The following is a 22349-nucleotide window of genomic DNA, read 5'->3' as shown; positions in this document are numbered from 1 at the left end:
CCGAGGTGGAGTCCCTTCCACCGGGGCACTGCCCCGGGACCCCGAGCCGAATGGGGGCCCAAAAATGTTTACATTTGTTTAGTACAATAAGACAGACCCCCAAGGAAAAGTCTGCCCCGGGGCCCCGAGAAAGCAAACTACGGCCTTGGTAAATGGAAATAATAATACTGAATAAATATTTTCATTGGCCTTGGCCAAAGCATCGGCCTACAAAATGGAACTGAAATAATTTAAATATTTATGTTCACTCCACCTATTCAACTAGCTTCTTGAAAATTCTGTTAATTTTGTAGATATGGCCTATTAAAAATAAACGTTTTACACTTTATGAAACCCACAGGGCCGCAACTAGATGCTTAGTCAGCGGGGGCAAGAACGCATTTCGGTGCTCCCTTAAAACGTTAAAGGGGAGATTAAAGTGTCAAATTTGAAAAATTTGTCGGTTTTTGTGTGTTCAAATATCGCCAATCATTTCATGCAATTCTAACAAGAAGCCAAGGACACAGATTTATCAAGTTAAGAGGTAAGATAAGTTTTTCGTTGTTTTTTTTTGTTTGTTTCTTTTTTTATCAGAGCTTTAGGCCCGGCGTTGGCTGCTCTACTGATTTCTGGTGCGCTCTTCTTATCGACTACTATCCACACAACCACTATTGCAATTCCTTATTGGCATTTCATTATAACAGTTATAATGGGATCGAACATCATCAATTGTGAAGAAAAGTTCTCCAAAGAAGAGACGCTCAGATTACGTAATGAGTTGATAGGGTGAGTAATATATTTTTGTTGATTTTTGAGTAATATTTGTTCGATCGAATGAATGACATCTGGCGGGCATTTCGTCAGACAGAGATCTTGCGATGATTGAGTTTGATTTCCAAGTGAAATTTATAGTTGTAGAACGTCCACCCAACTTCTTAAATTTCTGATGGATCACCTTCAAAATTTTACACATCAACAAGAGGAACAAATTTTTAAAGGGGAACATTTCCCCTTGTTTTTCTCAAATGCGATTTTCAACTGTTTCTAAATCTTTAGGATGAGCTTTGTCGGATTATGTTGCAGTACTTATTCAAACAGGAATATTTTTGGTCGAAATTACAATGTAAAGTTAGTCGTTCCTACAAGAAGGAACATATCCAACTTGTTCATTCACTTTCATACCTTCAATTGAAAAGGGAACGTAACGAAGCGGTCGAACTATTAGCGTTAAGGGATATTTTTCAAAACAGCACATATTTCAGAAGCACTTTCAAAGTCGCGTGCTGCAGAAGAACCTCTCATAGTTCAGTGACGGACTCGCATCACGAGGACCCGAAACTGACCATGATTCCCGCTCTGTCCCCATAGGGGATATAAGCTGTTTACCCAGAGGGTTTGGGCCATGGTGGAACAGCGATGAAACGTCCCCGGAGAACTAAGCACCGAAAAACCACTAGCGGGTAAGAAGACAAAAATTTGAGGTTACATGGGCAGGTGCATACGCACGTCGCCATCAGGACACGAAGGGGGGCCCCAGAAATAACTATAGACACATATATATAAGAGAGATATAAAAACATATAAACACTCATATATATAATATATACAAGACAGGCGCAGGGCCGTCTTAAGAGTATCATGGGCTCCCCGGCCAAGTGGTTTTTCGGAGGCCCTTCCTGATAAATCCTAGAAAATTTCAACCGGATCTCATTTTTGTGAGGCCCCTCATCTCTTGAGTGCCCGGGTGAGCCCATGCGACACTGGACAGGTGACATTGTCCAATGGCAGCAACGGGAATCAAGGAACTTAACCGTCTTTCAGAAGCCGCGCACAAAGATACCGTGAGACAACCCCAAAATATCTCATCTCATGCCAAAGAATGAGATGAGATATTTCATGAGACATTTCACCTGATGAAGGGTTGTTATCAGCTTGTAAGGCATTGTAAGGCATTTTCGTGACTGTGGTTTTGTCTTCGTTTTAAATGACTTATCTAATAAGCCGCTTAATTCTTTCGATTCTGGAGTGATTTCTCAGTAAGGGGTCATTCAAGTATTACGTCAGCATCGAGAGGGGTTTTGGATTTGCTGACTTTTGATGACAAGGGGGGGGGGGGGTTATGAAGGTTGCTTACGTCATCAACCACCCCTTTTTGAAGATATGAAATATTTTAAGCTGCTGACGAAATTTTGCTGACAGGGGGGGGGGGCGGGGTCAGTGTTTTGCTGACTTTACTTTTGCTGATAAGGGGGGGGGGTTCAAAAATGGCTGAAAATCTGCTTACGTAATACTTGAATGGCCCCTAAGTGTTGCTTCCAAGTGGTGTAATTCTGTGGCGTAGTAGAGCCAAAATGAAATCACCGAAATCAAATGAAAACATCGCGAGGACCTGAGTTCGAACCCCATCGTCGCCACAGTGGTAGTCGACTGAAGTTAGTTTTCTGTGATTCCTAACTTCGAGGCGCGAATGCGAGCCGATCTTTCCCTTTAAAAAGTCTCGCCGCAGAGAGCAACAGGCCCACAGCGGTAAAATTATTCAATCATTGAGCTCTTCACTCATAGTTAGAAAATTGATGGCAGATGGAAGCACTATACATAACAAACATTACACAGTAACAAACGAAATGTTAGGTTCACAACACTTACACGCACATTCCAACATCTATCAATTCCTTAGAAATTTCCGCAGAGGAATGCGAACGAGGTGCGTGTGTGGTTTAGTAGTAGTAGTAGAACCTCTCGATAACGGATACCCATGGGACGGAAAAAATTTTCAGCTGACGAGTAATGTCCGTTAATGGATAATAAAATAGAGTCCCATCGACGTAATTCAGAAAAGTGTCCGTTTTTCGAGGTGTCTGCTAACGGCGTAGTAGAGCCAAAATGAAATCATCGAAATCTCGGGAGTGTCCGTTATGGAAGGTTCCACTACTACTAAACCACACATGTACCTCGTCCATATTCCTCTGCGGAACCTCTAACGAATTGGTACATGGGGGAATGTGCATGTACGTTTAGTGTAACCTGACGTGAAGTTTGTTTCTGTGTAATGCTTGTTGTGTGTAGTGCTTACATCTGCCATTAATTTTTTTAACTATGAGTGAAGTGTAATGATTGAATAATTATATTGCTGTAGGCCTGTTGCTCTCTGTGGCGAGACTTTTTAACGGGGAGAGATCGGCTTGCTTTCACACCTCAAAGTTGGGAACCACAGAAAACCAACTTCAACGAACCACTACTATGGCGACGGTGAGGTTCAAACCCGGATCCCCGTGATGTGAGTCCGTCATTGTGACCACTCAACCACCATAACATCTAACAAGATAACCGCAGATCCAGAGAAATGTGATACAGCTTTTAAGCCGGCAGTAGAACTGCTGTTTCGCAAATTCTTACCTTCTGTAATGCATTGAGTGAATGTTACTCCAAATCTTTGTCTTCATGCTATACCTACAGCATGAATCGAGATTTTCATTCCTGTTATTGCCACCTAAGTTATAAACGGAGTCCTCCAGCATTAAAATTTCATGGTACGATCTTTGTTGAGGTATATTCATAGCCTGTGTGAGAACAACAGATAGATATAATGTTAGTTAAGAAATAATTTTTTTAAAAAACCTCGTCTTTCCATATTCCTCACGTAAAGTTTGTTTCTGTGTAATGCTTCTTATGTATAGTGCTGCCATCTGCTACCAGTTTTTCTAACTATGAGTGAAGTGTAATGATTGAATAACTAATCGTTGTAGGCCTGTTGCTCTCTGTGGCGAGACTGTTTAATGGGGAGATCGGCTCGCATTTGCGCCTCGAAGTTGGGAGCCACAGGAAACGAACTTCAGCCGACCACTACTATGGCGACGGTGGGGTTCGAACCCGGATCCTCTGGAAGGTTCCACTGTGGAATGATCGTGTTTTCTTATGTTATTCACGAGAGAGAAGTAAGGTCTCTTTCTTGGCTACTTTACCATGCACACCAATTTCGGTCATATCACCATATGACAATTTCCGACCATTGAGGTTCGGCTGGAAACAAGGCGCCATCTATCGGTGCCCCCCACAGGCCCGGTAGGTAGGGAACTTGTTTTTTATCTTCTCTCAGCTCGAACCCGTGTGGGCACTGATGGTAACGTTCATGGTGGAAGACGAGTATTGGGGGGGGGTTATTTCTGTGTAATGCTTGTAATATGTGTAGTTCTACCATATGCCATCGATTTTTCTAACTCTGAGTGAATTGTAATTATTAAATAATTGTACCGCTGTAGGCCTCTCTGTGGCGAGACGTTTTTAACGGGGAGATTGGCTCACATTCGCGCTCGAAGTTGGGCACCACAGAAATCAGCCGACCACCACTGTGAGGTTCGAACCCGGTAATCGGTGATGGATTGATCGACGATAGCTTAGGCTATTTGTACAGGGTTCAATATAGCAACCCAAAACTTTAATTTCAGGCTCTTCATGTTGTTATTGTTCTCATTACTGTATGTATGGGATTTTCGTATTACTATTATTGAGGGGCCGTTCAAGTATTACGTAAGCAAATTTTTAGCCATTTTTGACCCCCTTCTCTCCCTCCCTCCCTCCCCTTGTCGGCAAGTCAGCAAAACTTTGATCTCCTTCCCCCCCCCCCCCCCCATCAGCAAAATTTCGTCATCAGCTCTGCTCCTCTGAATGCTAACGCATATTGGTGGGATCAGAGACGTACACAGGGAGGGGAAAGGGTCATAGGGGGCTCGTTGCTCCTTCGACGATCGAAAATTCATTTTTTTAATGCAAAACAATATTTTTTTTAAAATTGAAATTTCGGAAGAAAATACCTTCATATGTTATTATAATCAATTTCTGTTAATTTCAATGTTATTTGAAGGCTATGAACTCAAAATTTATCTTTAAGAAATCCATTGCGACCCACCCTCTAAGCCGTATAATGATAAATCGTATAAAGGCCCTTCGCTCGCGGATCAAATATGGCCCTGGGGGTTATCTGATGCGGCCTGCCCTCCTCCAACCTAATTTTGTAAAAATGAACTAAGCGGCACATTTACAGATCACTTACGTGTCCCGTGGTACAATTCCAGAACATTTAAGCGGCCCGTGGCACATTTTCAGATAATTTAAATGACCCGGAACACAGTTCCAGAGCACTTGAGTGGCGCGGACACATTTCCAGACCACTTGGACAAGCGAAACATTTAGAGATCACTAAAGTGGTTCTGTGTAGGGCACTTATCAATGGGGGGATGTTACTTCAAGTGCCCACAAACTATCGAAAGGTTTTTCTCGTTTTTTTAGCACCGAGTAAGATGCCATTAAGAATATTTCATATTCTCATAAAGAGTGGTTGATGACGTAAGCATTATCCAACCCCCACCCCCCCCCCGTCATCAAAAGTCAGCCAATCGGAAACCCCCTCCACTCCATCGATGCTGACGTAATACTTGAATGGCCCCTAACCCTTTCACGTACATGCTTTCGGCAACAAATTTAGATGACCCGTATTGGAAGTGCAGGCGATAAATATAAAAAAAAATTTCCCTTGTTCGCATGTTAGAAATAGAAAGGGGAATAAGGATGAGTGCAGTAGATTGCTCCTGCCGCTGTGGTGGTCGAGTGGTCATACTGATGGATTCGAATCCCAAGGACCCGGGTTCACCGTCGACACAGTGGCAGTTGGCTGAAGTTGGTTTTCTGTGTTTAACAACTTTGAGGCACGAATGCGAACTTATCTCCCCATTAGAAAGTCTCGCCGCAGAGAGCAACAGGCCTACAACTGTAAAATCTTCAATCATTACACATCACTCACAGTCCGAAAAACAGATGGCTTGGTGCACATAGCAAGCATTACACAGAAACAAATTCACAAAAGGTTCACAACACCTACACGCACATTCCGGCATGTACCGATTCGTTAGAAATTCCGTTGCGAGGTGCATGTACAGTTGAGAAGAAGTATATTTCTCTCTCGTGATTTTTGAGTAAAAAATTCCCTCACGCGGGAAGAATAAATATTTACACACAGCTCTCCCCAAAGGAAGACGATAAAAGAGTGAAGAAGCTGAGGTGAACGGGGAAGGGGTCTTCCGAGGTAGGTCGTGCAATAATACATTTACAGCCAGGGATCCTTGATTAGAAACAAGATCCACGACCCTACCTTAATTCTCAGGGGGGGCTCTCGAGATGGGTCGTATAACAGTATATTTACAGCCAATCCTTGGCTGTATGTATCGAAATACGAATCCACTTACAGCAGGGATTCTTGAGCTATGGGTCATGACCAAAACTTAATTCGCAGCGGCTTCAAAGAAGGGTCGCACAAAATTTACTCACAGCGAAGTATTATTAACCTATGGGTCAGGATCCAAACTTTATTCATAGGGGCTTCGTAGAGCAGTGGTTTTCAACCTTTCCAAGCCCGCGACCCGGTTTCATTCATTTTTGTGAGTCGAGGTCCCAATCGAACACACGACCAACGAAAAATGAATGAGGAAAAATGAAACGGCTAATAATTCGCGGCCCGGTATGAATGATGTCAGGTCCCAGTTCCAGGCCGCGGCCTGGCGGTTCAGAAACACTGTCCTAGAGAAGCTATGGGTCATGACCCAAACTTAATTCGCAGGGGCTCCCGAGATGGGTAGTACAAATCCACTTACAGCCAATGAATCTTGATCTATAGGTTCGCGACCCAACTTTAATTCACAGGGGCTTCCAAAACATTCCACACGAATCCACTTACAGCAGGGATTCTCGAGCTATTGGTCACGACCAAAACTTAATTCACAGGGGCTTCCGAGATGGGTAGTACAAATCCACTTACAGCCAGGAATTCTTGATCTATGGTTCACGACACAACCTTAATTCGCTGTGGCTTCAAAGAAGGGTCGTACAAAATTTACTTACAGCCAAGGATTATTGAACTATGGGTGAGGACACAAACTTCATTCGTAGGGGCTTCCCAGAGTAGGGGGCTTCCTAGGCAGGGGAGAGTAGAGGCTTCCTAGGCAGGGGAGAGTAGAGGCTTCCTAACCTTTCCAAGCCCGCGACCCGGTTTCATTCATTTTTGTGAGTCGAAGTCCCGGTCGAACACACAACCAACGAAAAATGAAACGGCTAATAACTCGCGGCCCGGATGAATGATGGCAGGGCCCAGTTCAGGGTCACGGCCCGGTGGTTCAGGAACACTGTCCTAGAGGAGCTATGGGTCACGACCAAAACTTAATTCGCAGGGGCTTCAAAGAAAGGTCGTACAAAATTTACTTACAGCCAAGGATTATTGTGTGTGTGTGTGAACTATGAGTCGGGATTCTAATTTCATTCGTAGGGGCTCTTTCTAGATGAATCGTACCAATCCCCTTGCATACAGTCAGTCCTGTTATAAATGCACTTATTGCATCACTGGTTTCACTAATTTCGAAAAACAAACAGTCTCATGGGTCGCAAAGCTGATCTTGTTGTTGGTTTTGATTGTGGGTGAAAAAAGTGTTGAGAAAACCCATTGATTTTGTGTGTGCATGCGTGCGCGTGTGCAATTTAGTAGTAGCAGTAGTGTGCACATTATCTTAGTAGGTAGTGGGACTACTACTTGTCCTTCAAGTTAAGTTAATGGCGCACACAGGAAAATGCTACCCTGACTTTACTTTTTTGGAACATGGCATACCTACAGATATACAACATGAAGAAGTACAATTTATTAGCAATTAATGTCTTTGTGATAATTCAATTTCGGTTTGTGTTATTATTATTATTTAATTTTTTAACTTCCAACTGTATTTATTTTCCAGGAAGTCATGTCCATTGTTTTTCCAGCGATCACCATTGAAAATTGTCAAAGCATCTGGTGTCCACATGTATGATGAGTGTGGTCGTGAATATTTAGACTGTATAAACAATGTCGCACATGGTAATTAACTGTTCCGATTTCGTTTTAAAAATAACGTATGAGCCAATGCTTTTAGCAGAGCATCACAGAATTACCAAGCTCTCTATGACAGGGGGTGATCACCTACTTGAACTTGAACCACCAGACAGATACCCAGGTTAATATTCCTTAGGGAACCTCTAACGTAAAGGATATCTGTTGGAAAGTAGCAACACCCTCCCCAGTCAAACAAATCTATCCACCCCACCTGATCAAACATGAGAACACTTTTTCAAAGTATATGGGGTTAAAAAAATATATAGTAAACGCAAAATAATGTAAAAATTAAACATCTGTGGAAGCACAATGCACGTCACAGTCCAAGGAAAAAAAAGAGAAAAAGGGGACAAAGAACAGAAATGCAAATATGGTAAACACCCAAGAAATTCAAAGATTAAGCCTAGCCTCTGTGGTAAGTACAATGCACGTCACAGTCCAAGTACATATGTATGAAAAAGGGTTGGGGAAACATCAATTATATATATTATATATCGGTTATATAACACTATGGCAAACACAGAACAATTCCGAAATAAACCTCTATGGCACTATATTACGGGATATTGTCGAGGCAAGTAAAGTCGCCAATTACAGCAAAAATAATTGCCGAAGACAAGTAAAGTTACCAGTTAAAGACAACAAAAATTTCCAGTTACAGCCCAAATAGTTGTCAAAGCCAAGTGAAGTTTCAAATAACAACCAAAAGCATTTCTATGGGGCCGTTCAAGTATTACCTAAGCAAATTTTTAGCCATTTTTGACCCCCTTCTTGCCAGCAAAAGTCAACAAAACACTGACCCCTCCTCACCCTAGTCAGCAAAATTTCGTCATGAGCTCTGCCCCTCTGAATCCTAACTCATATTTTCATAAAGGGTGGTTGATGACGTAAGCACTATCCCCCTCCCCCCTTGTCATCAAAAGTTAGCAAATCGGAAATCCCCTTCCCCCCCCCCATCAATGATGACGTAATACTTGAACGACCCCTAAAGGCAAATAAAGTGGTTAGTTGCAGCAGAAAAAAATTGTCAAAGGCAAGTAAAGTTGCCAGTTACAGCCGAAATATTGTTAAAGGCAAGTGACGTTGCAAAAAAATTGTCAAACGGAAGTGAAGTTGCGAACAACGGCAAAAAAATTGTCAAAGGCAATTAAAGTTGCCAATTATCGCCATTGTTAAAGGCAGGTAAAGTTGTCAGCTACAGCCAAAAAAAAATTGTCAAAGGCGAGTAAAGTTGCCAACTATCGCCACTCTCGGAAAATGAGAAAATTCTGCAAGTCAGAATGTAATTCATAAGAGAAAAATCGTATATGTTTGACAAATATGTGAGATCATAGGCACCTGAATCAAAGCGCTGAGGTCATTTGAGCCTCCAATAAATTTTGTTAGAGAGCTGAGCACCCCCCCCCCCTCCCCCCAGGGCCGTCTTAAGAGCATCATGGGCCCCCGGACCATGATGATCTCAAGTGATTTTTCTGCAGCTCTACCAGGCAAATTCTTGAAAACTTCAAGCAGATCTCATTTTGTGTGAGGCCCCTTCTTCTGTTGAGCCCCCCCCCGGGCCGTGCCCGGGTGAGCCCATGCCTTAAGACGGCACTGCCCCCCCCCCAATAATTTCTAAAAAAAAACAACGCAATGCAGTTTCCCTCTCCTGCGTACGCGATTGAGTCCCGTATATACGAGATGACCAGCAACTTTCAGCCCACGCCCCCCCCCCAGTTTTCTTCATGTCGATTCTACCGTGAGAAATTAATATATTCATAAGACTATAACATGGATAGAAGATAATTATCATAATATTCATGGAAAATATAAGCCATGAAAATAATCTTAGTTCTCGATATCAAAAATTCAACTAAGCCTTGTTGAAAATAGGATTAAACGGGGACATTTTATGTATAAGAAAAGTTTTGCCCTCCAAAATTACGGGAATATCCCATGAAATACCCGTCACATATGATCACTCTTCATATACGATTTTTTGACCCGCGAGCCGTAGAAATACCGCATATCTGGCCCACGGGGCTGAAAAGGTTGTGCACAACCCCCCCTCCCCCGGTTTATGTCATCTAACATGAATCTATTTTCAGCCTCAGCTCATCCGAATGTTATCTTTTCTTTCAGTTGGCCACTGCCACCCACAGGTCACCAAAGCAGCTATCGACCAAATGCAGCTGCTTTGTACAAACAGCCGATATCTACATGATAACATAGTGTCATACGCCAAGAAGCTGTTATCGTATTTTCCCAGTGAATTGAGCGTGTGTTACTTCGTCAACTCGGGATCTGAAGCCAACGACTTGGCGTTGAGGCTTGCTCGTGCACATACGAACCACAAAGATGTCATTGTTCTGGATGGAGCATATCATGGCCACTTGACTTCAATGACGGATTTGAGTCCATTGAAATTCGAAAAAATTCCAGGTGGCAAAAAAAAGTTTGTTCATGTCGTAAGTAAATAACGGGTGAACCCCCCAGCTTTGCTCTGTCAACCCCACTGACTGTAAGGTTACGTAATTTTGTTTGTTTGTTTGTTTGTGTGTCATGAAAATAAGTCAAGCTCGCTATGTAAGCTTTTTGGAGAATTCGGGACCACTTCATTGGTTTGAAAACATGTCGCGGTTCTGGAAGTGATCTGGAAATGTGCCGTGGGTCATAGCCCCCCCCCCACATTCTCGAGTGCCCTCCCTCCAGGCTGGAAATTTTCGGTGGGGCCCCTGTTGTAATCCTCGAAAACTGGGAGGGTCTCAGTTTTCGAGAATTACGGTTACACCAAAATTTTCAAAACGTGTCTTCCAGGTCGGGATTACCCTATAAAAGTTTAATAAAAGATCTTTTACAAAACTTGCAAAAAAAAAAAAAAAAACAATAAGCAAATTGGTTACTTTCACTTGAATGTAACCGGTACGCTTTTGGTTGCATTTTTTATTTTACACACCACTTTATAAGACTTTTATGGTGTAATCTCGGCCTTGAATCGGTATTACACTATAAAAGTTCTTTACAAATATGGCAAAGAAATATGATAGTGTTTTGGACAACTTTGAAAATGAAGTTTTACAAAACTCTTTTATGAAACTTGACAAATGTAACTGATAAACTTATCAGTTGCATATGCTCGAGCGTTACCAACAATCTTATTGGTTGAATTTTTAAAATTTTATATACAACATTTATTAAACTTGTATAGAGTAATCTCGACCTTATCCAAGTTTCTTTCATGAAAGTATTAGCCTCTTCATCCAATATTTGATAAGAGATTTTGATGATGAAGTCCGTAGCGAGAAGGGAGAAACTGGGGAAAGGAAGGGTTCACCAGAAATCTTTTATAAAAGTTTTACAGACGATTTTTTTCAAGTTTTATAAAAGAACTTTTTAATCTCACAATATTGATTATAGTTTTAATTGATCGATATTCCTATCCTTTGAAAGTATTTTACTCGATTAAGATTTTTCTAAGAAGCAATAACAATACTATAGAATAATGTAAGTACAAATACAAATGCCACAACACACAAAATACCCAACAAGGTGGCTGAAAAAAAAGATACCCATAAAAATATGGTTGTCAAATATGTATCTAAACTATATAAAAAATACAGCAATCCAATAAGACCAATAAAAAAACTATAATTATGATAAAATATAAATATAATGCTCATAAATAAAATTATGGTCGTCTCATCTAAGTATGGATACCTTCTCGATTTATTCCAATATGTTTATCGTATTTTTTTTTTTAATGTGTCAATCATGTTAGATTTCACTACCCCCGGTGGTCTATCAGGGAAAAACCACCCTACGACACCACAACCTAGAATTGCCCCTTACCAATACCAATTGGTATTGGTGTCCCCTTGTCGAAGCAGTCGATTGACGGTGTATTAATATTCGTTCATGGTCCATCCTAACCATCCCTTTGAAAATTTTAAATACTTTAATCATACCCCCACCCCCCTCCCAACACTTGAGTCCATCCAATGTAAACATATTCAAGAAATCAAGTCTCTCTTCTTAGCTCAATCCTTATGTACCAGCCAGAACACGCGCAGCTCTTCTCTGCACCCCCTTCAACTACGTCTACATCCCTCTGTAGCTACTCGTCTCCAAAACCTAACGGCCTACTCCAATCTAGGACGAACTAAGCCCCGGAAAAGTGGAAAGATTACTTTAGGACAGTGTTTCTCAACCGCCGGGCCCTGACGTCATTCATACCGGGCCGCGAATGATCAGCCGTTTCACTTTTCCTCATTCATTTGCCGTTGGTCTTGTGTTTGACTGGGCCTTCCACCCACAAAAATGAATGAAACTGGACTGTGGGCTTGCCAAGGTAGAGAACCACAGCTTTAGGAGACCTCGAAGGGACCTTTTTGAGAATGAAACCGAGCATTCTGTAAGCTTTTTTTTTTAGTAGTTTAATAGCCATGTTGTTCATTTTTTGATCTAATCTGTTCTCAATTTCTCTCAGGCACCTTTGCCTTGCTCTTATAGAGGGAAGTATACAAAGGAAATCCATACATCACATGAAATTGGAGTAAAATACGCCGATGAAGTTGCAGTGTTGATAAAAAATGCTCACAACAAGGGTAGAAAAATTGCAGCTTTTATTGCAGAATCAATGGTCAGCTGTGGTGGTCAGGTTGTTCTACCTGAGGGATATCTAAAAGCAGTTTATAGGTATAAAATATTGCATTCTGACTTTATTTTTTTCATTTGGTCTGCTTATAGCCCTGCTTCATGAATTACATGGATTGCATTACTTTTTTCTCAGGTATGTTAGAGAAGCTGGCGGAATTGTTATTGCAGATGAGGTTCAAACAGGATTTGGTCGCTGTGGTGAATTTATGTGGGCATTTCAATTGCAAGGTAAGTAGTCCACAGATTTTAAAAACCTCGATCTCAATGTTATCTCGGTTAAAATGAAGAATACATGGTCCATCTTTGGCTTCATGTATGATCCATTATTTCTTACGCCAAGCTCGTTCACTCAGATAGCTCCAATGATCCTTACCCGTGTTGCTTTCGTTGAATCGAGGCAATGGTTGGCATATGGGATGCCTCAATCAGCGATAAACTTGAATGTACCGTTTTTCCGATTCAAGCCTTTGTAATTGTTTCAATTGGTTACCATTAATAAATAACCTAAAATGCTGATTGACATTTTTTTTGTATTAATTTAGAAGCTAGCAATATAAACAGTCAACGCTCATTACAATGACCGTTCCATTACAACCACGGACGGAGATAAGGGTTCCCCCCCCCCCGCACCAACGTCAAAGGTGGAATCGACAGATGTAATGTATATGCGTATATATATGAATCGACGTCATCATCATCATCGTGCCCCCCCCCCCCTAGGCTTCCAAGTCTATCTCCGCCTATGAAATAGCTGTTCTGCAAATAAATCTGTGTTTGTCAGTCGAACCGCTTCTTGTTTTGCAATCTCGAAGTCTTGTGGTAAAAAGGAACAATATGTTATAATTCCATGACTATTAATGATTATATCAAATCAAAAACTATGAAAACACTTTCCCATATGAGTTCTTCACAAGGAATCATGTGTATAATTATTGGGCGGTTGATAGCATCCACCCTGCATATTTTTTTGTATGTATATTTTTCGGCATTCCTGTTCATTCTGTAATATTGTACATACTATTTTATGCCAATTCCCCCCCCCCGAAACAGTTAAGGCGTCCTTGGTCTCCTAATTATTATCGCACCGGCCCCTTCCCCCGACTGATTACGGTGGCCCTGTAAGATTACCATTATAGTTTGAATTTGTTATTTTCTCCCATTTGAATTTTTGCTAGTCTACAACTATACTTGCATCAATTGAGCAAACTCAATTTGCTATAAAAAAGTTATGCATATAACATCACCCCCCCCCCCTTTTTTTCTGTAATTCTTAGGTGTAACCCCCGACATTGTTACAGTCGGAAAGCCAATGGGAAATGGACATCCAGTCTCAGCAGTTGTCACAACTAAAGAAATTGCGGAAAGCTTCAAAAATCTTGGCATATCCTATTTTAATACAGTATGTATAATTTGTGATTATTTTTTTTCTTTCAAACCGAGCACAATTCCGCTCTATTGCCATGGGCAATTTTCTACCGAATGAGTTGTACCGGAAAAATGTGTGTGCTTGTGTACTTAACAATTTGAGTGCGTAGCTAATGTGTGTGCGTGTGTACGTGAGTGCGTGCTTGCGCGTATATGTTGCGCTTGAAATTTTTAGTATTGCCACCTATTTTTCAACTTGCGAGTGTAATGATTGAAGTTTTGTACTGATATAGACCTGTTGCTATCTGAAGCCAGACTTTTTTAACGGGGAGATTGGCTCGCGTTTGCGCCTCGAAGTTGGGATTCAGTTCGGTGCTACGGACAGGAGTGCCCTGGACGCACCAGTGCATCAGTGCTTTTCGACACGGTGCGCACAAAGTTGAAAAACCTTTTAGATGAGTTATCAGATAATTGACTGTGTTTCGAGACGGACGGCGCTGAATACATCTTTCATTACCGGGACCAAAATGCATTCTTACCCCCGGCTGACCAAATACAGTGGAACCTCCCATAGCAGACGCTCCCTGTTAGCGGACAAATCCCATTAACGGATACTTTTTGAATAAGTCAACGGTCTTCAATGTGTTTTCTACCTATTAACGGACTCTCCCCGTTAGCAAAAAAATTTTTAGGTCCCAGGGGTGTCCATTATCAAAAGGTTCCACTATATCTAGTTACAACGCTAATAAATTTCACTGGTATCAGTTGCAGTATTCTTATTATGACTATGCTTATTTCATTGTTTATGTAGTTCGGTGGCAATCCTGTCTCTATGGCCATTGCAGATGCGGTTCTGGATATAATTGAAAATGAAAGGCTGCTCCAAAATGCTATCGTTGTCAGCAAACACCTACTCAAAGAATTGGAGGTTTTAAGAGACAAACATCCGATAATTGGTGATATCAGGGGAGTTGGATTATTCCTCGGTATCGATTTGGTGAAAAACAAAAAGACTAAAGAACCAGCAACTGAAGAAGCCACTTTGATTGTCGAAAGGTATCAATTTATTTTGTAATTATCGCTGTGTCCTCAGTTTCGTATTGGCGCTTGGCTTGTTCATACTAAACTTTACAAAATGCCAAAATAGCGCTGAAGACGCCAAATGAGAAAGATGCGCGTTTTTACTATTGAGGCTGATCGTCCTCAGGAAGCTATTACGAGCGAAAACAAGTCATGGAATAAGTCACGTGTATGAGGCTGGCAATCATGGAGCCCTCATTCTTATGATCATTTTTACACATGTTCTAAAGTCCCTCTTTTCTTCACTCACGTGATTGCAAACTCTCTAGGTCACTCACTCTTTATGTCATTCACTTATAGTCCCTTCTGTCTGGGCAGAGGCGGATTAGTCGAAGGTTATACAAGTTTTGCCATTCTTCTCCGATTCTACTAATTTTCTTGACCACTCATTCCATTGATTTTCCGCCCCTCTGAATTTGCCACCCTGAGCTAAGTCCCTCCTGTAAATACTTCGGAAAATTGCGTAGCGACGGGTGGATTGCATTGGCGATGAATTTACCGCACCCGTCTATCTGGGAATTAATGTGGTTTTTGTGAACTTCGGGGAGGCTCTCGGATTTAGTTCTGAACGAGACTAATTCGTAAATCTGGGGGGGGGGGGGGAGTGGCTGCGCAGGATAGAAATTTTAGGAAATTTACATAAAAAACTATTACGAATTTATATTTAGTACATAAGTTTTCTTTCAATCTGAGAACCAGAAATAGTACAGTAATTGGTTTATGCCAGCGTTTCTCAACCCATGGGTCCGCGAACCAGAGGGGGGGGGGGTAGAGCAATAAAGAGGGGGGTAGGGCAGTAAAGAGGGGGGGGGGGTGTCCGCAATCGACTTAAAAATTTGTTTATAATTAAAATGAAAACTATTCAAATGTACTCCACATATATCAGTAATGTTCACGGAGGTGTAAACAAAAACATTTACGCCCAGGTACTGTAAACTGAATTGTTCCAGACATTTCACTGGTTCACTGGTCCTTGAGTTCAGAAACGTTGAGAAACGCTAGTTTGTACGATTCACGGAAAATTCACCAACAATAATTCACCGGCGGAAAATTAACCGAAAGCATTTCACCGACTAACAGTTCGTCACCAGTGAGTGACTGAGAGACTGGGAGCAAGTCAGTGAATCTGAGAGAGTAAGTGACACTCACTCGTTCTCCTGCCCACTCATTCACTCGATCATTTTTGCTCACCTCCTAGGCAAGGCCGTCTTAAGATCATCATGGGCCAAGTGATTTTTCTGAGGCCCTACCAGGAAAATTATTGAAAATTTCAACCAGATCTCATTTTTGTGAGGCCCCCGGGCCGTGCCCGAGTGGACCCATGCCTTAAGATGGCACTGCTCCTAGGTCTTTCTATGATTTCATCACCTGCTCTCACTCTCACCTCTATCATTTGTTCGCCTGCTCACTCTCATCTCTATCATTTGAGCTCACCTGCTCATTCACTCGCTCAATTTCTTTTTGGCCATTTGCTCATCTGCTCCTTCATTTGGTCATTTGGTCACCTGCTCACTCACTCGTTCATTCACCTACTCACTTGCTCACTCGCATACCTGATCACACGGCTTAAGCGAGGGTGCAAAGGGTGTGGTGCACCCGGGCTGCAGGTTATAATGGACGGCAGCGTAGATTTTAGTAAAGACTCCAAAATTTTTAAAAATTTCACTCAGTGAAAACTCATATATGACATCATGCTTTTGAGTCATACCACGACAACGGAGATGTTGAGAAACTTAGGGGGACAAAATAGACAGGGCCTATGACCGTAATATCAGAAACAATAATGTAAGATATCAGGGGCGACTGGAAACAAAATCTTTATTTGGAATCTGTGATTTTTGTGCCTCCTGTCTATTCCCCCATAGCTTTACATCCGGCGTGAGGGCCCCCAGACTGGAATCTTTCGTGGACCCCAAGCCAGATATTAAATGGGGACCCTTCTGCACTTAATTTATAGCGTGAAAAAAAAATGGTAAGGATAGAGTCCCGGGCCAGCGGACTGGAGCCCTGTCAGCCTTACCCTTGTGGGCCATGCCCCTCCCTCATAACTTATCCCAATAATTCTTAACAAAAAAAAAATCTTTTTTTTTGCCCTTTTATCTCAGATTTAGCGCCTCTCCAGAACGGACAGAAATCATTTTCTTTGGTCAATGAAACTTTTTTCACCTATTCACCATGGACCTGGCACCCCTCTTGAGTGGCGCCCCTTGCGACTGCAATGAGTCGCATGGCCCAACAGCCGCCCCTGTATTCTATGAAAAGGGGCAAGTATGCATTTTGATTCCTTCACCCAGGAGTATTTTTTCCAGAATGGTCTGGAAGCAAAGGAAAAATTCGGCTTCTCACTTGTCTGGTTCCTGGAGTAACAGAAACACCTTTGAAATACATCTCTTAATAAAAATAACCTCATTATACATCACTATTGATAAGTGATGATGGCTTCCCAAATTAAGCGCTGTTTTAAGGATTAAATCACCTGTTATCTGGAATTATTAAGAACCGTAGAATAATTCTAGATCAAAATGCAGAAAAATCTGCTTCAAAAGCGGGACGTACGGTCACGACCATTTTGTATGGTAAACAATGGTTTGCGACTTTTCTCTGAAAAAAAATAAATCAGGTATATCTAGAGGTCCTCTTGACTGAAGCCCTGCCAGTTTCCTACCACGGTCGCCTTTAGGGGCAGCATATGAGGCCTCGCACCCAGGTGACAGATAAGCTCGAGCCGCCCCTGCCTGTTCACTCACTAAAATGATCAATCACCTACTCCTTACCTATCAACCCTTAACCCTTCAACGCGTCAGAAAAATTCTTTCGAAAACGGGCAAGGACGTGTTCACGCGACCAAAAAATTCTCTCGAAAACGGGCGAGGACGCGTCAACGTGTCCTGGTCAGACCAGTGCCTTCCCCTAGCTGCTTTGTCTGAGACTTGTCACTTGCTCACTCATCAACCCTTAACTCACTTACTCACTCATCAACTCTCTAACTCACTTGCTCATCAACTCTCTAACTCACTTGCTCATCAACTCTCTAACTCACTTGCTCATCAACTCTCTAACTCACTTGCTCATCAACTCTCTAACTCACTTGCTCATCCACTCACTGTGTCACTTTGTTAATGAATTGTTTGTCGTTGAATTGCGTACATCTAATCGCTTCCCAAGCGGTTAGTTGTTATGTCGGTGAATTGCGTAGCGGTGCGGTTGGTTGCTATGTCGGTGAATTGTTGTCGGTGAATTTTCCGCATACAGGTTTGTATCTTTCAAATATCGATATTCTTAATTTTTTCCTTCTAGGATGAAAGACCGCCGCATCATCATCAGCACTGAAGGTAAATTTGAGAACGTACTGAAATTCAAGCCCCCGATGGTTTTTTCTGTCGACGACGCAGATTACCTGGTTTCAGTGTTACACGATGTGCTGTCTGAAATGGAAAGTTAGCGAAAATGACTTGAAACATGGTCGGACTTGAATTCTACGAATGAAAATAATGCTATTAACAATGAGATTATCGATTATGCATCAAGTTTATAATTAGATCGTCTATCAATAAAAGTGCGGATGAACTCAGTTGGCAAAGCTGCTGATCCTATCAAAAGATTTTACATCCAAAGGAAATAAAGCGAAATTTTTTGAAAAATAGGACCTCGTTGTTCTTATATGCAGAGCAATGAAGCAATGAATTTATCCATGATACACTGCTTGACCAAAAATAAAAACTCATTACATAACAAAAAAAAGCGAAATGAAAAAAAAATTGTTACAAAATTCACCTTCTGTGATCTGTAAATCTGTAATTTCTTGGAATTCATCAAATCACAAAAAATCCAATGAAGAAAAAGTAAAAGCTTTTACAAGTTTCAAATAACCCCGGACAAGAGAGAAATTACCAGCATTTTTGGCTTGGTATGTCCGCCAAAAATATTATTTTGTCTCACCAACGAAATCCATCGATGAAGGAAGCAGCGTTAGCAACTTTACAAACCTTTTTGGCACCATTTTATCATTTTTGGTAACAATTGACAATGTCCCGTATTTTTCCCATGTTTAGGACCCGAATATTAGATATCCCAAATTTTATAGAAAGAAAATCATTTTAATCTTTGATATGTCGATAAAGAATTAAAGTATCTCAGCGTTAACTTCATTGAAAATACGGGAGAAAAAAGGGGGATACAGTTCACGCCCCTCTTAATGTGATCACACCTGGATTCGGGAATTTCTGATAACAATAACAAAATTATAACAATATTCTGTTATCCAATAACTCTGAAAAAGGTACTTTTATTTCCCTTTTGAGCTAAAATCCTGCATTTTTGTTATTCAGCTGTTGTAAGGAGTTAAAATAGAACTGTCTAATGCATAGTTTCCCAACCTTTTTTTGTCCCATCGCCCCCTTCTTCAGAATTTTTTTCTGTCATCGCCCCCCAACGCAATCTAACCCATGGGATCCTATGTTATATTCGTAGCTTTTCCCGCCCCCCCCGGAACATTCCATCGCCTCCAAGGGGGCATTAACACCCACGTTGGGAATCACTGGTCTAATGCAACGTTTCTCCACTTATGGACCAGAGGTGGTCCACGACGATAACATGGGTGGTCCGTAGGCGGACTTGGATAATTGGATTCTGATTGAATGAAATATCATTCCATTGTTGTAATATTGGTATTACTAATATCCATATGGGTTCAAATAAAAACTGTACCTTCATAGTACTTAGGTTCACCGTACTTTATCAAGAAAAATGTGGGAAATTGCGATCTTAAATACGGGATATCACTGATTGTAGCCAAAAGATATAATTTATAAAAAATTTGCTAATTAATGCAAAAATGGGTGAAGTTTGGAGGAAATAAACGGCTTCTACAAATCGCAGTAAACAAAAATATATGTTTGACGAAAAAAACATTCAAATCAGTAGATGATCATGTTCCATTGAGAAAGATAACGGGAACTGGTATCTTAAATACGGGACAATTGTCATCAAAAACATTGCCATAAGTTAGTAAAATCCATAATTATAGTTAAAATCGCTGAAAAATTGAGGAAAAAATACGTTGAGCTTGACACCGTGGGTCACGGTGGCAATGGACACAAATACGCACGATCAATAGTATTTATAGCCATAACTGTTGTAATAATTATGAAAACGCTGTTTATTCACGATTTTAGTAAGCAATAGAAAGTTAAATAAACATATTGTTGAAAAAACTGTACAGGTATATGTAAAATAAGTTCGTAGCAACGGAAGATACTGGACCGTCCCGTAATACGGGACACAGGTGGTCCGTCGAATTTTTTCAGACATTTTACTGGTCCTTGGGTTTAGAAAGATTGATAAACGCTGATTTAATGTATTTCTCGAACAACGATATTTTTTTCAATATACAAATGTCTCATAAATCTCTTGAGAAAGTCTCTCGGGAAAAGAAATGTACATCTGTGTCAATTGAAAGAAACTGATCAAGAACTTGAAGAAAGGGGTTTTTCCCCGTCATACACTTGCCTTCACAAAAGGAAGGCCATTGCAAAAGCAGCTCCACACGTATATGCATCACAGCGAATACATCCGACTGATTACGACATTAACTACGGAAATGCTTGTCAATAAGGTAGGGGGAAGAAAACACGCCAGCCTCCTCGATAGTCTTGCTTCCTGATAACGATAACTTACACGAAAATAAATAAGTTTGGTTTGATCAATTGGGTTAAAACTTGGTCATTAGCTCCATAATAGGGGAAAAAAAACTAACAACACATTATCCGAAGACCGGGTAACCAAGTTTTCTCAAATTATGATATTGGTCCGTTGCATTGATTACGAAAGTGATAACAATATCCGAATGGTAACATTATCCGTGATTCTAATTAGTGGTGTTGACTGTTTTAAAAAAAAAAGAGTTGGGACTGTCTCGGAACATTCGGGTAATATGGTCATCGCAGTGAGAATGTACTGAATTTATTGAATAATCATTTTCGTCATTATAAATTTCACAATTCCAAAAGACGTGGTAAAATCCAGTAATAATTATAAAAAAAACCATTATTGTTGTTCAAAAAAAAAGTAGCATGGCAAATATAGAAAGCCCCGCAAAAACTACGTACTTATATGGTCATAGTATTCACATCTGAACAAAAAATTATGGAAGTAGAGTTGGTGCTGCACTCTATTGCATCTCTTGGAAGGTCTGTTGACAAATTATCCTTGATAAAGTACGACTAGTGCTGCTATTTATTGACATTTCTGATAACGATTTGTTGTTTTTATTTGTCACTAGATGATAGCATGAGCTCTATATTTCCATCTTGTCTGATGTTTTTCTTTAAAGAATATTTCAATCAGATTATATGAATACAATAAAATTTCGCAATAAATTGTAATTTCATACAATTTACCTCAAAATAAAATTTATTAGACAAAAATTTACATAGGGGAATTTCTCAAGACGTCTTTGACCACCAAAAAAAAAATGTGTCAACATCATCACTATCACGTCCTCCCGACCTCTGAGCGTAGATGTAAACAGACGAGAGCCATCGAAAAATACAAAAGTATCTAATCCGCCATCGTCGAATCGCCATCATGCCCGTGGCACATAGGGATGTCTCGCCGTTCTTGAGATGGTTGCGCAACAAGCTGCTGAAGAGGGAGTACGTCAACTCACTGAGGTTCGCGGACAAGATATCACCGAGGTCCCAACCTCCACCGAACCTGCCCGAAGGACCGTCTCACAAACTGCACTCGAATTATTACTTCTCCAGAGACGCCCGGCACCAGCTCAAGCCACCGCGTGTCATGAGAGTGGCCGCCGGTGAATCCAAGCTGTTGTCCGAAGGTGGCGCTGTTGCCGCACCAGCAACGTCGTCTCAAGAACCTCAGAAAATAGGAGGTTTGGTTCCAGGTCGACCCTATGTATGGCGCGAAGTGGACTCCTCTTAAGGTGACATCTAGCGTGTGAGATTGTTGTTATTGTAGTTTGAATGCAGCATTGTGGCGAATTAATTGCAATTATAGTGTTCAAATAGTTGGCTAGCGAGCCAAATTAAACTGTATTTAATATGAGTAGCGTTTACTAGTTGGTCATTAGAGTAAACTTTTTTTTTGGTGAATTTGGCTAAGATTCTGTAAGTGGGGTTGCGCCAAGTTTGACAGTTATTTTTTTTGTCGCTAAGGTATGCTTTTCTTTTAAATCTATTAAAGTGGGTTTTTTTTTCTTATTGCCACTTGCGGCATTATCATCACCATTGTCTTAGGGCTCGTTATCATGTCTGTCATCATTTACCCTTTTAACTGCTGACAAAATCTTACACAATTCGCTTCCCAATACCACTTTTTTTTAATTGTAAATAGTAATATTCCCGTGGCAGTTGATGCACAAACG

The 22349-nt window shown here is 41.0% G+C and overlaps 2 protein-coding genes across 2 annotated transcripts; both read left to right on the top strand.

Moving 5' to 3' along the window:
* The first annotated feature begins 574 nt into the window (after positions 1 to 574).
* On the top strand, positions 575 to 18608 carry LOC149079158 (ethanolamine-phosphate phospho-lyase). The gene is made up of 8 exons (XM_089240058.1): positions 575 to 765; positions 7752 to 7870; positions 10007 to 10332; positions 12351 to 12559; positions 12654 to 12748; positions 13795 to 13919; positions 14697 to 14941; positions 18263 to 18608. Exons 1-8 carry the CDS (start codon positions 689 to 691, stop codon positions 18405 to 18407), a joined length of 1341 nt encoding a protein of 446 aa, XP_089096184.1. The 5' UTR covers positions 575 to 688; the 3' UTR covers positions 18408 to 18608.
* A 2832-nt stretch (positions 18609 to 21440) lies between these two features.
* Positions 21441 to 22030, top strand: LOC149079157 (NADH dehydrogenase [ubiquinone] 1 alpha subcomplex subunit 7-like). Its single transcript, XM_089240057.1, has one exon. The coding sequence runs from the start codon at positions 21551 to 21553 to the stop codon at positions 21905 to 21907; it is 357 nt and encodes a 118-aa protein (XP_089096183.1). The 5' UTR covers positions 21441 to 21550; the 3' UTR covers positions 21908 to 22030.
* Positions 22031 to 22349: the final 319 nt, after the last annotated feature.

Source organism: Pholcus phalangioides, unplaced genomic scaffold (assembly GCF_987345545.1).
Source record: "Pholcus phalangioides strain wild (caught in Gottingen) unplaced genomic scaffold, Ppha-v1.0 ptg000012l_1, whole genome shotgun sequence".
Lineage (NCBI taxonomy): Eukaryota > Metazoa > Arthropoda > Arachnida > Araneae > Pholcidae > Pholcus > Pholcus phalangioides.
Note: the sequence above shows the minus strand (reverse complement) of the source record. Positions and strands in the feature narration are given on the sequence as shown.

Bases quoted from the DNA above. Each gene is read 5' to 3' on its own strand.
- LOC149079158 (XM_089240058.1), top strand. From the start codon at position 689: ATGGGATCGAACATCATCAATTGTGAAGAAAAGTTCTCCAAAGAAGAG. The intron at 10,333-12,350 runs GTAAGTAAATAA...AATTTCTCTCAG, and splicing joins AAAAAAAGTTTGTTCATGTC to GCACCTTTGCCTTGCTCTTA. The intron at 12,749-13,794 runs GTAAGTAGTCCA...TGTAATTCTTAG, and splicing joins GTGGGCATTTCAATTGCAAG to GTGTAACCCCCGACATTGTT.
- LOC149079157 (XM_089240057.1), top strand. From the start codon at position 21,551: ATGCCCGTGGCACATAGGGATGTCTCGCCGTTCTTGAGATGGTTGCGC.